This window comes from Podarcis bocagei (genome assembly GCF_964188305.1).
Source record: "Podarcis bocagei genome assembly, chromosome: 12".
In the NCBI taxonomy this organism is placed as follows: domain Eukaryota; kingdom Metazoa; phylum Chordata; class Lepidosauria; order Squamata; family Lacertidae; genus Podarcis; species Podarcis bocagei.
Window position 1 is genome coordinate 4436404 of NC_138137.1, and position 14888 is coordinate 4451291.

Consider the following 14888-nt stretch of genomic DNA (forward strand, 5'->3'; position numbering starts at 1 on the left):
GTTTAGCAAGTTGCATGCTGGTTTCCTTTTTCACCATCTCCTGATCATTGCCTTTAGGGCAATCAGTTTAGGTTTCCCCTGTGATCAGAAGTTGCCCCTTCCCTGAGGCTATGGATTGCAGGGAAGATTGGTAGTCACGAGCAATCTGTCTTTTCAAGAGGGCTTCTCTGAGCTGCTTGCTGTGGAACTCTGGGAAGCATTGTTTGAAAAGCACCTCGCTGCAGAATTCAGCTAGCTCTTACTACAGTAATTCTGTAAATCACCCTGCTCAGTAAAGCTAACTTCTTACCCATGTGCTCCTGTTTGGCTCTGTTCTTTGAGCAAGAAAGGAAAGTGAAGGCGTTTCTTCGTTTCAGAAGTAAAGCATCTTTCAGGGAAAAGAATGCCAGTAGTGTAATTTATCTTTATGTGCTCATTTCATGCCCTTGCAGGTTCGCCAGACTTGCCTTTTAAAGTTTTCAGCTAATGTTATTGTTAGTTAACCCAGACACTTATGTCAGAAAGCTCAGGAAGTATTTTAAGTGTGTCTGGAAAGATACTGCTGTTGTCTAATACTGTAAAACTTTAAAATCAATGATTTCCTGGAAGGATTTTTGCCCCACTGTTTTTCTCCAACATTTTATAGATGGTGAAGTGGTATAAGAAGGGTTTTATGCTGAAAATCCAACTAGTAATTCAAAAATACATTAAACATTCTTAGTTTGCTTTTCATTCCCAAGAAGTATAAAGTTCTGAAAACTGGATTTTGAATAGATTTACTTTCATAATGTTAAGGCATAATCTCACAATGACATACGCTGGGGTCCAAAGAAGGGCTGTGTATGAGGAAGAACTGTGCACACACTCGGAACGTCGCTTGCTCTTTTTGTTGAACCAGTTCTGATTCCTAAAGAGACAAGCCACATTTAAAATTGCCCTGAGGCTTGCCTCTTTAGCCTCCTGCTCAGAAACTCCTTTTCGCTCAGCTCCATTCTTTCCAGACATCTTCTTTCTTGTAAGTGGCATCCTTTTTGACACCCTTAGTAGGCCACCTTAGTTTGTGCCTAAGGCAGGAAGCTGAAACCCCGATTCATTGTGCATGTGGCACTTGAGGTTTCAACAGCTCCAGCATTCTCTGCCTCCCGATTGGTGCCAGCACCACTCCTCCAGCACCAAAGGTACGGGTGTGTGGAAGTGTCTGCTAGTGGGACTCCCACCAATAGTGGCCTATGGGAAGTCTCCAAATGGAGCAGGAGAGGGAGGGACTGAGCCAGCCTGGGTTTCACTGGATCCCAAGTTGGCCCCTGAGTCGTCAGGTGAGGACATTGGGCATGATCACCACACCAGATCCAGGCTAGTATTGAGTCTGTTTGGGATTTGCCTGACCTTCTGACCTAGCTTGGGTGAGCAGAAAGGCCATAGATGCCAGTGGTACCTCTTGCTGCTGCCCAGCCAGGGTGAAACTTGCTATTCCAACTTTTCAGTAACAAGCTGAAGGACATTCGTTCCCACTTCTGCTATTCACTCCATTGAAATTCATTTTACAAATGCATATAGCAATAAAATTACTGTGTTTGATCCAGAGCAAGATCCACTTAGGTCCTTCTGAAATCAGTGGGAAACAAATTAGACACAGCTAACTTTTCAAATAGATTTCAAAAGGACCTAAATGCTAAAAGGACCTGGAACGCTCTCCTACCCTAGGAAGGCTAGACTGGCTCCCTCCTTGTCCTTCTGCCAACGGGCTTTTGGGAACTGACTGCTTTTAATGAGGGGGCTGGCGCCATGCTGTTTTTGTTGTGAGTGTGTGCTTTTTGTAAGTTTTAATTCTTTTAATGTTTAATTGCTTTTTAATGATTTTTCAATGTTTTTAGCTATTCTTATTTTATCACTAAGCCACTTTGAGTCCCTGCCAGGAAAAAAGGGTGGGAGAAATATAAATATATACAGCCACTAACCTGCTTTGGATCCCAACCTGACTATGTGCCAGCAAACATATTGGTGAATTCTTCACATTACTACTTTGCAGGGTGTTTTGAAAACAAATACCTTATCACAGCTTGCATGATATTAAAAGGGGGGGGGGGAAACCACACAAATTGCTATCATTCTAGGCAAGAGAAAGAAGAAAATGAAACTCTGCATCCTGTTTGCCACATGTCATTTAATGAAGCTTTTTATGTCCTGTTTTTAGCTCCGCATGCTGGAGTTAGTCCCGCTGAATATTACCATCAGATGGCTCTCCTGGCAGGGCAACGCAGCCCATATGCCGACATCCTCCCATCAGCTGCCACGGCAGGAGCCAGCGCTCTTCATATGGAATATCTCCATGCTATGGATAGTAAGTGATGTTGCTACCAAAGAGGTGAATTGAAAATTATGAACTCGGTGAAAACGCCAGATTGGCAAATAATTTGAACGATGGGATGGTAAAAGGTTAAGAAATGAGCCCCCAAAGGCCCGTTTGGTCTCTGGGTCTGAAAAGGCTGAAAATTCTTGGTCTGGAGGTTTAAACAGAAAGCAATTTTGGGGTGACTTCACTATTTTCATTTGTAGTAGCAGCATATTAGTCTGTGATCCAAAATAACCTGTGAGAGACCTATCATCACATGCCTGCTCTGATTCTTCCCACTTTTTTTTCTCTTGGCCCCTGAATCTGTGACACTGTCAATACTATTACAGTAATGTAAATGGCACTCTACAAGGTTTCATGAACGGTGAGCCCCTGCCCCAGGGAAAAAGGGGGGAAGCCTGTCTCAGAAGAACTTACATTCTGAATTTTTGCAGAGGAGAAGTCCCAACAGTGGCATGTGTGTTAGGACAGAGCCTCTCTCCTGACATTGGCTTTGCTGCTGCTTCCTTAGAGGTGGCTGGGGTGTGGCAGGGCAGTGACCAGCGTGGGGCTGTGTGGGTGAACTGGTGGCCACAGTGGTGCACCCACATGACCCCAACCTTGCAACTGCCTTGTTGCTACCACCTCCAGATAAGCAACATCTACACCAATGTCGGGAGGGTGGTTCTGTGGCTCCACCCCACCGCAGGCACTGCTGCTGAAGAAGACAACAGAGGGTGGGGAGCTTTTACAGACAGAAACGCCCACACCTGACTTGTCTACATGGAGGTGTTTGTCTGCAACAGCTACTGCTGGCCCAAGACATTTTGCTGCCTGAAGCAGAGCCCAAGATGACAGCTCTCCCATTCCATGTACAGGACTGGCAGCGCAATCTTATTGCAGCACTGGTGAGGGGACTGCATCCTTCACCACACCTGAGGGCCCCAGGTTATCAGACAGGCCATATCACACACAAAGATCTGTTCTTCAACAGCTCAGTGCTGCCGTATACCTCCCAGCACCTGCTACCGTAGGTGGGTAGAGCCATTCCTGGCATCATAAGAGAGCTCCAAAACATTCTTGATCTTACTCTCGTGTGAAAACGTTTGCTGTATGTAGAATTGTGACCCTTCAAAAGTAAAGATAGAGATTTGGCAAAGTCTTGAAAAGGGAAATCCACAAGAGGCCATTTTTATCTGTGGCTCGATTGGAAAATACAAAACGTTCTTCAGTTTGCTGTTTGCCAAATTCATTTTTTACTGACTTAAAGTGAATTTTCCCCAAAGGCAATTTTGTAGCATTTAAATAGTTGTTATTTGTGCCATTATTCATTTTCCTTGTAAACATTATTTTTAAAGTTGCATAGAAGCTAGCACAGATAGGCCAGTGGACTTGCTATTGAGTTTGTACAGAGAGTTACAGCCATTTCTGCTCTCTGAAGGGTCCATGTCACTGTCACACATTTTTACATGTATACTTACGACATCTTAGGCATATCCTTGCAATGTAATTGCTCTCAACTCCTGGAGTTGGAAAGGGTTGAGAAACAATATGGGTATTCTGCTGCCATAAGAGCTGGCTCATCTTTAGAGTTGCCACTGAAGACTGACCCAGGTATCACCAAAACCGTTATGGAGCTAAAAGAAGACACACGTGAATGAGATATGTTTTTGGAACAGAAAGTAACACTGTTTCATTCAGTCCATGGAGAAGATCCAAGTATAATTTGGTCTGTTTATATTTAGTTATAATTGCTTTGCTGCTAATGGCTGATGATGAATATGACACTTAAATCTTATTTTGAAGGAAGTGGTACTAGACAAGTTCATACAAAGATAAACCAACTATAATATATGGGTACTGCTGAGATTCACAGAAAACCTCTTTGTAGGATTTGGGAGATGGTAGGGGAGTCTGCGTTGCTACTATCGGTCTGCATTGCAGATGGTTTTGTTATATATATGTCAGTATAATGAGAGATTCCAGCCCCTCCCACACCTTTCAAAGGGCTACTTGAAGGCATGTGTGCTCCAAAGGGAAGGCAAAGGAGGAGAGACACAAGCCAGGAGCTCATCTGTGCCTAATAACAATAAGTTCTTGTGTATTACGTATTTTATATTGCTTGAAAATACTGTTTCAGTTCTGAGAAAACTGCTTTGAGCTTCAGAAGAACGGCATACAAATGCCATGAGTGAGTGAGTGAGTGAGTGAGTGAGGAAGGAAGGAAGGAAGGAAGGAAGGAAGGAAGGAAGGACTGGGATTACACCCAGATTCAATACAATTCAGGTTAATGGCTTCTGGGTAGCTAGTTTGCTTTGTTTGCTATGTTTCATTAGGCACGTGTCAGTGACAGCTGGGGTGGCACCTACCAAGGCAACTGTTGCGGGCACTGAATAGACCTAGCCCTTGGTGCCTTCTAAGTGAATCCTCAGGGACAGCCAAAAGCTTGCTGCTTCCCACAGGGACCTGGTTGGCCACAGTGAGAACATGATGCTGGACTGGATGTGCCATTGGCCTGATCCAGCAGGTTCTTCTGGCATTCTCAGGTTTATGAGTTGGAGGTATACCTTCTAAAGCAGGGACCCTGCTCTACCTGTGCGGCTTCCCAGTGTGTTAGAACCCTGGAGCATCTTAATTGTGCAGGGGAGCTGCTTGAGTAGGAAAGGTTCCTTGCTGCTGAACTGATCCCTCTAGCTCATGGAAGGGACAGGGACAGGGAGGAAGCAGAGCCAGCCTGCCCATCCTTGCTCTCCTTCACTGCATGAGGGATTTGGAATGCCTGGATATGGTTTTGGTCTCTTGTGCTTATCAAGCTCATCATACAAAGCTGACATTAGGAATCGAATCCACGCATGTTAGGGAGTCTAATTTGAAGACCCATGCGTATTGCCCAGTCCCTCTCCGCGGCAATAAATGTGTGCATTTCAAAGAGGCTAATGTGCCATCCTCCTATCCGCAGGACAAATATCTTAATTCCCATGCTGCACCCAGGGCAGGGGACATGTTCAAAAGGTCTGTGTGTGAGGGAGGGCAGTCTTATGTACAGGAACTCTGCGTAAAGGGGGTGTCCAGGCCCCGTAGCTTCTCTCTTTCAAGCATCTGTACATGTACAAGTTGCAGCTCCTGAAGACATCATTTGAAATATCATGTTAAGGAGCACTTTTTATAACTGGATGGACTTCGCTATACACCTGTGTGCCTGTACGTGCGTATGACTCAAGACCATTTCTTTTCCCCCTCCTTCTGCAGCAGAGTGATTGGTGACTGCTGTCAGAGAGCCTAGTGGTAGGAACTGGGCCAGGCAGGGAGGTCAGTGTGCAGTGCTTTGCTCCTTCTCCCTCTCCTTTCGCTGAGTGTAGACTTTAGTTTGGGATGCTTCTTAAGGCGATACCATTTACTTGAGCTTCATTACAGCATCAACTCTTTACATTGTTATTAACGACTGTTTCCTGTATTAAAAACGTACACAAATGCACAGCAGCATTATGCAAATTGCTTGTTTTTAAACTGTAAATATTGAATTAAATTAAGAGTGAATTGTGGGAAGGTCATATAGCCTCACCTTCCCTATTTGATGAGAATTTGTTTAGTCAGGCAATAGGTTCTTTTATCTAAACAGAGGATGAAGCTAGCCTTTTACTTTGTAAAAACTAATTAAAACTATCTTAACTTGCATGGGTGTACAGTAAATTAATTGTCATTAAATAGGAATCTGAATGTCCTACCATTCATCATGCCAAAGAAACTCCTTTCTTCCTTGTCAGAATTTTAGATGAGAAAAGGAAAAACAAAACAATTAGCAAGAAGCCAAGATTAAGATGCTAAAAACAGCAACGAGAATGCCCATGTTTGCATTTCATATCTAAGTTCTACAATCAGTGCTGTGCAGTGCTGTCTTACAAGTCAGATGCATTCTGCTTCATTTTGTCAAGAAAAATTGCATTTGGTAGTTTTCCTAATTATATGTTTTCAGATTACTGTGAGCCAGACTCTTGGATACTCCCTGCTGATCTTGGATAACCCCTGTTGAACACCAAAATTAGGATTGTGAGTGCCTCGTGGCAGAGACTGGTCTCTTTTTGATGCTCCAGATATGTAAATTAGTATTAGTAATCTTCTTTAAGAATGTTCCAGGTGCCCATACATAAATCTGTCTGTCCTGAGCTGCTTCATCATTGTGGACAGGAAAGATAACCGGAAGAAATCTGAGAGGGGCCAGACGCACAGTCCTCTTGGAACATCATTAAGGGACAACGCCACAGTGAACAAGAAGTTTATTTTGCAACACCATCAGCCAGGACACTGCCGCCTTAACCCTTTGCATGCTGAAAATTTGAGCTCTAGCTGCCAGGAAAAAGTTTCCTTTTCTACTGCAGTGGTACCTCGGGTTAAGTACTTAATTCGTTCTGGAGGTCCGTTCTTAACCTGAAACTGTTCTTAACCTGAAGCACCACTTTAGCTAATGGGGCCTCCTGCTGCTGCCGCGCCGCCGGAGCGCAATTTCTGTTCTTATCCTGAAGCAAAGTTCTTAACCCAAGTTACTATTTCTGGGTCTGTAACCTGAAGCGTATGTAACCCGAGGTACCACTGTATAGCAGGAAAAGTGTGTAAAGATAAAGAAAGGTGAAGCAAAGGCAGATAATGACAAAGACAGAAATTTTGGCTGGCATTAACCTAGCCAACCATCAGCTTACCCTTCTTAATAGCCTCTGAATAAGAAGAGGAGGAGGAGGCAAAGGGTCTGAAGCAACAGCAAAGATGGATGCTGAGGCCAAGGGAAGGGAAGGTAGAGGGAAAATTAGATGGCAACGGAAGACAGTTGGTGTAGTGCCTGGTACTTGTTACCAGTAATGGTAACAAGTGGTACCTGCAACAAAACGTTGCAGTGTTATTTCGGGCGCTTCAGCCCAGAACCTCAGCATTTTATATCAATATAGTAAGGTGTGTAAGGGTGTGTGTTGCTTTAAGGGTGTATGTTGCTATATAGTGCTGGGGGTGGGTGAGTTTTTTAACCTTGTGACACACTTCCACCAAACATTTAAGTTCAGCATACTTTCGTATAATCAATTCCAATATAATCATCTTATGGTCCACCAACCATGAACACATAGTATAATCTGTTAGGAGCTTGAGCAGGCCCATTTCCATTCTTCCTGCCACCCCCACCCCCCAATTTTCCATTCTGCTCCCCAAACTAATCCCGTATCATTCTGTTTCTTAGCTGTTCTCAGTTGTATAGTTAAAACTTACCTGGTTTATGATTCCTTTAGAACCTCTCTGTCTTTCTCGGTTCAACAGCCACCACCATTCCTTAAGTCCTTGGACCTCAATGTTGCTTCTTCAGCTAGGTGTGTTTTTTAAATAAAAAACCCCCAAATCTTTAAATTAATATAGTCTTGCGTGCTTCTGCATGTGTAGTGTTCCCGCTGAGCATGCTAGAACCACTGATGAATTTTTGGTTGGCCCCAGTTCATTTCCAGGCTTATAAGCCATGCTGTAAGGAAGAATAATGCCAGCAGCCGTGGCCTTCATGCCTAGGATGGGACAGATCAATCTCTCCAACTTTTTATCAAGAAAATTGTTATTTTGTGAGAGGTTTACCCCAGATGCTCCTAGCCCAGAAGTCAAAGGTCCCTTACAAATGCTTCCTAGTTCACATGGAACTCATCTAGTTATATTCACAATAGGAAGCATTTATTTTAGGGTTAAGGTCAATATGCTTAAATGAACTATGCATTTTGAACACATACACCCTTCCGATTTCTGTGTTAATACCATTCCAAAATAATACATACCTGATTGAAACAAAATGTAGCATCACCTCTAAGAATGCTCAGAGCCCTGAACGTCTGGTGTTCAGTGAAGTAGGAAGCTAGTTTGGTCTAGTGGTTAGAGAGTGTCAGACTATGACCTGGGAGAGCAGGGTTCGAATCCCCACTCAGCCATGAAGCTCACTGGGCAGTCACTCACTCTCAGCCTAACCTACCTCTCAGGGTTATTGTGAGGATAAAAAGGGGGGGGAACTGTGTGCCCCCCTTGGGTCCCTTGAAGGAAGGGTGGGATGTAAATGCATTAAATAAATTGGCATCAGACATGATCACCCTGCTGCCACTGGAGACTGTTGCTGTCGCTGGCACTGCATGGCGGTGTTGGTGGTGTTGGTCTTCCTCGTTTGTTGACTAATTAAAAAGAAACTATATAAATGTCACTTCTGCACTTCTTTGTGTCCTTAATTAGATGGCCTTTAGTTGTAAGCTTTAATAACTTTTTAAATCCAAGGCAAATAAAAAACACCACCATTCTCAGGTATCAAAGCGCTGTATTGAATTGAAGTAGCAGGCAGGCACACAGTAACCGCCAGGCCTGTAAAACAGAGATGAAAAAGGTTAAATTATAAGGAGCCTGAGGAATAAAAAAATCTTTACATTCACTTTTAAATGCTGACTCGTCAACGCGGTATCCGGAGCAAGATTGGAACAACATGGAGGCCTGCTGGTTATACAGATGTAGAAGAAGCAAGACGAGAACCACAGTCCAGATGGCAGATAACTGACACTCTTGTTGGCAGTCTTATCTGTGGGGTTACGGCCAAAGAGAGTCCCAAAATGAAGCGCAGATGGGAACGCAACTAGGGATCAGATCATGTAGTGATAGAAGCAGTAAAGCAAGCATTCAAATACCAAGTTTAAGACTTTGAACAAATGCACAGCAGGGGGAGATCAGGAGACTCAGCACTTTGTTGGTGCCCTGTCATGTTTATGCAATCGCCGCCCCACAGTCTTCTTGGTCCAGACATCATTAGAGGCAGCATACTGGGCTGGGGGGGGGGCGTTATGTGTTCCAACCAATAGGACTAGTCTTCTTTTCTTGAGGTTAGGAGAGTAGTATTAGTAGAAATACTAGTGAAGAGTGGGAAAAGTAGAACATTAAAGTGGGGATTTTGAATCCCTTGAATGAAAAGGATTACCAAGGTGGTTGGTAGAATAGATATGCCACATTGGGCGTGTCAGCCAAATGTAAATGCAGACCCTCAAGGGTTAACCGCATCCTTTAATCTTCCCCACCGAACTGAACATAAAATCCCTTTGCTGGATCATAACCTGCATTTATTAGTGGAAAGGGAATTCCACTGTAGTTGCTCTGAGAACTTCCAAGCTTTAATTTTAAAAACCTGCAAAATACTTTCATATCCACTTTTCAAATGGTGGATAATAAAATACCAGAGGTATTTTACAAATTGTGTAATGAAGCCTTACAGCTGATAAGCCCAGTCACATGAATAAATAGTGAAAGAGCTGTTCACAATCAATGAAAGAGCTGGTGTAAAAATAGTGTTTAAAGCAGGGCTAAAAAATGCCAGATCTGGGGCAGTGAATGTGCCCCTCCAGGAGACTCTGTTAGACTCCCAGGACTCGCCATAGGTCATGCCTTGTCACCAGCCCTACTCTGCTCCCTCTCTGAGTGATTCTGCCTGACTGGAATGTGTCCCTGGACTGAGATAATGCAGGAGCCTAGATGGGGATGAGGGGGGAGCCGGGCAAGGAATGGTCTTCTGGCTTTTGTGTGGCTGGAATGAAGCAAACACACCCATTGCTTTGCTTGCTGTGACTGTTTCCATCCCTGCTATGTTGGGCCTGGAAAACTGCCCATGCCCTTGGGCTGAAAAAGGTCCCCAATCTGTCCATTTGGGCTTGGCCATGGCTTTGGGAAAATCACTGTCCCAGCGTGTTGCTGGGAAACTTTAAAACCACTGTGAGCTCCTGGGAGCAAAGGTGAGACAGATATGTCCTAAATGCTTTCAAAACGATATTATTTTATTCACGCTTATCTTGAATTCAGCATTGTTCAAACAGAAATTATGAACAAACTGAAAACAGAATCTTGATCTCCATTTGTGTTTTAGAAGTCCTTGTTGACTTTTTTCATTAACGTGGTAGGGCTTTGGGTTCGCCGGTAGCTCAGATTTGAACCACTCCGTCTCCTTGCTTCTAGTGAATTAATGATGTGAATGTCTAAGCAGCCATCAGATTCATAAATCACCAGAAATGAGAAGGATAACACATAAAAGTCTTTTCCTTTTGTTTAGCAATTTATCATTTTGCTTGCACATTAATAAACAGAGCTCCCCTGAGGTAAGCAATGGAAAGATAAATTTTTCTTCCTAATTTTCTTAAATCGTAGCCAGTAGATCATAAGTGGAAAGAGTGGGCTTGTCAAAAGCACGTCGTACTGCTGTGGCGCCTCTTTACGTCCATAGCCAGTAGTAATAAATAAAGAGGCTCAGGTACTTGGGTAGATAATTGTTTTTGTTTACATAACAGGCGCCAGGTTTCCAAGTCCCAGGCTGCCATCTAGACCAAGCCGAAAGCGAACACTGTCCCTATCACCTCTGTCTGATCATAGCTTTGACCTTCAGACCATGATCCGGACATCTCCAAACTCCTTGGTCACAATTCTCAACAATTCCCGTAGCAGTTCTTCAGCAAGTGGTTCCTACGGCCATTTATCTGCAAGTGCAATAAGGTAAGGGCTGACAACATACAGGGATGATTGATGTATATAAATCGTGCAAGAGTGAAACGCCTTATTTGGTGTTTTAGATACTTTTATTAACCACTGTTTATCGTGTCCCATCAAAAGGAAATTAAATTAAAATTTCTAAATGAAGTTGCAGTTTTGAAAAGCTGATTTCTGAGGTGCATTTAGTATAGCACAGCTTTCCAGAAAAACAAAAGACCCACAGCAAGCAAAGGTGTTTGGATAAAATGCTTTGGGTACAACTTTTGAAGAGCATTCTAGTTGTGCAACACATTTCTGGTTATGTTTGCATGCATGCTTGTGGCCCTCGGTTGAACAGCGTGTACCACTTACTAACTGCTTTGGAGGTCGTAGTTTTGGTGAAACATAAGGATGTTGGGAGGCTGCTGGATTTGAAAGGTTAGACTTGATCTGCAAAACCCACTAAAATCACCTGTTGCAATGGCCTGGTTATCACATAAAGCTAAACCGTGTGTGTGTGTGTGCGACGTATCCCTCTTGTTTTAAATTGTTCTATTGCACAATTCCATAACAAATTTTAAAAATGGAGTGGAAGAAATAAACTTCTCTTTCCAATTCTTTTGCTCTTTAGTTTCCTTGGAGGAAATTCCAAAAGGGCTGTTCTGAAATTCAGCCCCAAAATTATTTCAGTTTGGAATCTTTGCTGGAAATATGGTACAGCATAATATGTCGTAGAATCTGGTTAAGATACAGTGGTGCCTCGCAAGACGAAAAGAATCCGTTCTGTGATTCTCTTGGTCTAGCGTTTTTTTCATCTTGCGAAGCAAGCCCATTGACGGATTAGCGGATTAGCGCTATTAGCGGCTTTTAGCGGCTTATCAGCTTATCGGATCAGCTGATAAGCGGCTTAGCGGCTTAGAAAAGGGGGGGGGGAGGAAAAAAAACCCCGCAGGAACTCGCAAGACATTTTCGTCTTACGAAGCAAGCCCATAGGAGATTTGTTTTGCAAAGCACCTCCAAAACAGAAAACTCTTTCGTCTAGCGAGTTTTCCGTCTTGCGAGGCATTCGTCTTGCGGGGCACCACTGTAGATTCAATAACCATCTGTAAATAACCATCCATAGATTATGGTTAATCTAAATATGTCCTGTACTTGACCATATGCTCATTTAATATTGTTAAGTTACAACCTTTATGCATGATCCTCATGTTTTGATTCAGGTAGGTAGCTGTGTTGGTCTGACGCAGTTGAAATAAAAAAATATAAAAAATTGTCCAGTGGCACCTTAGAGACCAACTAAGTTTGTTCTAGGTATAAGCTTTTGTGTGCATGCAGACATCTTCTGATACTCTGAAACAGAAGTCACCAGACTCTTATATATAGTGGGAGGGAGGGTGGGGTTTTTCTCAGAAGGATAGTAGGAGATGGGTGATTGACTCAATGGGTATGGTAAACCTGTTGACGACTGCAATTAGTCCTACAGAAAAAAGCAAGGGATAGTATGCAGATGACCAAAAATAGCTTTAGCATATGTAATGAGACAAGAATCCAATATCTCTGTTCAGGCCAGGTCTCTCCATAGTTTTCAGTTTAGTAATAAGTTGTAATTCAGCAACTTCTCTTTCAAGTCTATTTCTGAAATTGTTTTGTAATAAGACAGCTGCTTTGAGATCCTGTATTGAATGTCCTGGGATATTGAAGTGTTCTCCTACTGGCTTCTCTGTCTTGTGATTCCTGATGTCAGATTTATTGATTTGTTGGATGTATGGATGATTTGTGTGTCTTCATTCTTTCTATCTGAAAAGTGAAGGATTTCCACATGCTTATGTCATGTGTGTCAGTCCAGGTGAAATTTACACACATCCCCTTTGCATATTGCACAGGCAGTGTGAGCTAAGATTTTGCATGAGTCAACACATGTTCTGTTGACTTTTTTGGGGTAGACCTAAAACCATTCTCAAGGTAAAGATACACATGACACATGGAACCAACCTCACTGTGTTTAATTCCAATGTACTTTTCCTCTCTAGGATCAAGCTCTGAAAATAACCATCACTTTTTTTCTTATATCTTGACCCATTTTGGGCTACCTGAGCAGGTTTTGTTAATTGCAGGCTGATTTTTGCAAGATCTAGTTTCTTTCACTTTGCTTCTTGGCTCAGATTAAGCTAAACAAAGTTGGGAAGAGATTAAGCAGTTGGGGGCCAAGAGGTTGAGGCAAGTTTAAACAGCAGGAGGAAGAACTAGAACACTCACTCCTGAAGGGGTTGGATGTAGGGAAAGAAAAACCAACTTGGTTTCCTTTCCTTTCCTAATCTGCTGTTTATAAGAGGGACATTGCTACAATTGACTTGTGATATTGAGAGTGAATCGATTTACATGAAGAAATCAGTTTACCTTTCTTGGATATTTTTATTCTAGAAAACCATGAAGCTGAGGGGCAGCTTCCTATTGCAAGAGCATAGGCCCAAGTCCTTTGCTATGTTTCTCAGGCTTATGCCCTTTATTGGAATCCCGGTGAAACCATTGGGACTTACTCTCAAGTAAATGGGTTTAGCACACAAGGTGTTGCTCATGGATAACTGAGATGTTCCTAAATGTGAAAAACTACAAAAATAAAATAAAATGACCGTATTACCAGATGAATTCTTTCAGTAACTGTGGTTTTTTTAAATGTCATTTGATCTATATGCACTTAATGTGTAGCAATACATAGTTGGAATAAGATTCAAAATGATACCAAAAAATCAAATTGTCGCAACTATAAAAAGGACTGTGGGAGTTGGCCACACACACAGAGAGACACCCTATCATGTGTTAGTATACTGTGCATGTATAGGAAAGCTGATAGGAAATTGGGCCACTTTTAATGAATTACACCAATTTCTAACTTCTTGAGGTGTGGATGGCACAAGGACTTCTGTAACTATAAATGTTGCATTAAAAATATCAGATAATAATAAACCTTTCTGCATCCCATTGCTACAGTGATGCAGTAAGCCATACTGGCAAAATTCTCTTCTGTGCAATCCTTAAAAGTACGTCAGCCCTCTGAATCTGATTTGGCAACCATACCAAAGGGTGCAGATCCACACTTAATTGGGCAATGTAGTGGCTTAATAAAATGTCAGTTTCATTTCCCAGAAGGTGGAAAAAGCAACAAGGGAACCGTCTATCTAGGAGCTAAAGGACTGTCACATGGAAGATGGAACAAGCTTATTTTTCCTGCTCTGGAGGGTAGGCCCAAACATTGGCTTTAAGTTACAAGAAAGGAGATTCTGACTAAACATCAGGAAGGACAGTGGAATGGACTTCCTTGGAAGGTGGTGGACTCTCCTTCACTGAAGGTTTTTAAGCAGATGTTGGATGACTATCTGTCCTGGGTGCTTTAGTTGAGATTCCTGCATTGCAAGGCGTTGGACTAGAGGACCTTTGGGGTCCCTTCCAACTCTACAGTTCCATGGGAATCTTGTGGGGAATATTGAACAGCAACAAACCAATTTCATCTTTTCATTCCTATTCTGATAATGGAAGCTCAGATTTGCCACGTTAGGTTTGAGTGGGAAAGGGTGGGTCACACGTTAGAGAAGGGTAACTCATCACAGTATTACAATAGGAAGGGCACATACATTTCTTAATTTATGCCTTTAATGAGTTATTTATAATTCTGAACAATATTTATATGCCATAGAGATCCGAGTAATGGGCTTTCCCCTAATTATTCCTATTCCCCCCCCCCTATTTTGGGTTGAAATGTTGCTGAGCCCAAAAGTATTTGGTTGCACTTGTACTAGCATTGAAAACAGTAGTTTTCCATGTGCTCTTTGAGTTCTCCTTGTACATTTTCTTTGAAATCTTCCATACCAGATAGAGCTATGCAAAAAAGCCCCCCCCCCCCGACTTTTAAGGCTTTAGAAAGTCTTGCATTCCCTCAGCTACCCAAGAAGCAACAGGTCAGCAATACTTCTGAGACTTGGGGGGCAAGAGACTGTGCAAGTCATTGCTGTGTGATTTGTATTGCTTTTCAGCAAAGGTTTCCACTCACTGAATATGCAAAATTTTACACAAGCTCTACATA

General features: G+C 42.6%; 1 protein-coding gene across 4 annotated transcripts in view; it reads left to right on the forward strand.

Moving 5' to 3' along the window:
* The window catches only part of GLI3 (GLI family zinc finger 3), a 255223-nt gene that overhangs the window by 177450 nt on the left and 62885 nt on the right, over positions 1-14888 (forward strand). For all 4 annotated transcript variants that reach the window (XM_081165088.1, XM_081165090.1, XM_081165089.1 and 1 more), the window contains 2 exons: positions 2174-2320; positions 10633-10834. In XM_081165088.1, the coding sequence (XP_081021214.1) occupies positions 2174-2320; positions 10633-10834 (349 nt within the window). The remainder of the gene's footprint in view (positions 1-2173; positions 2321-10632; positions 10835-14888) is intronic.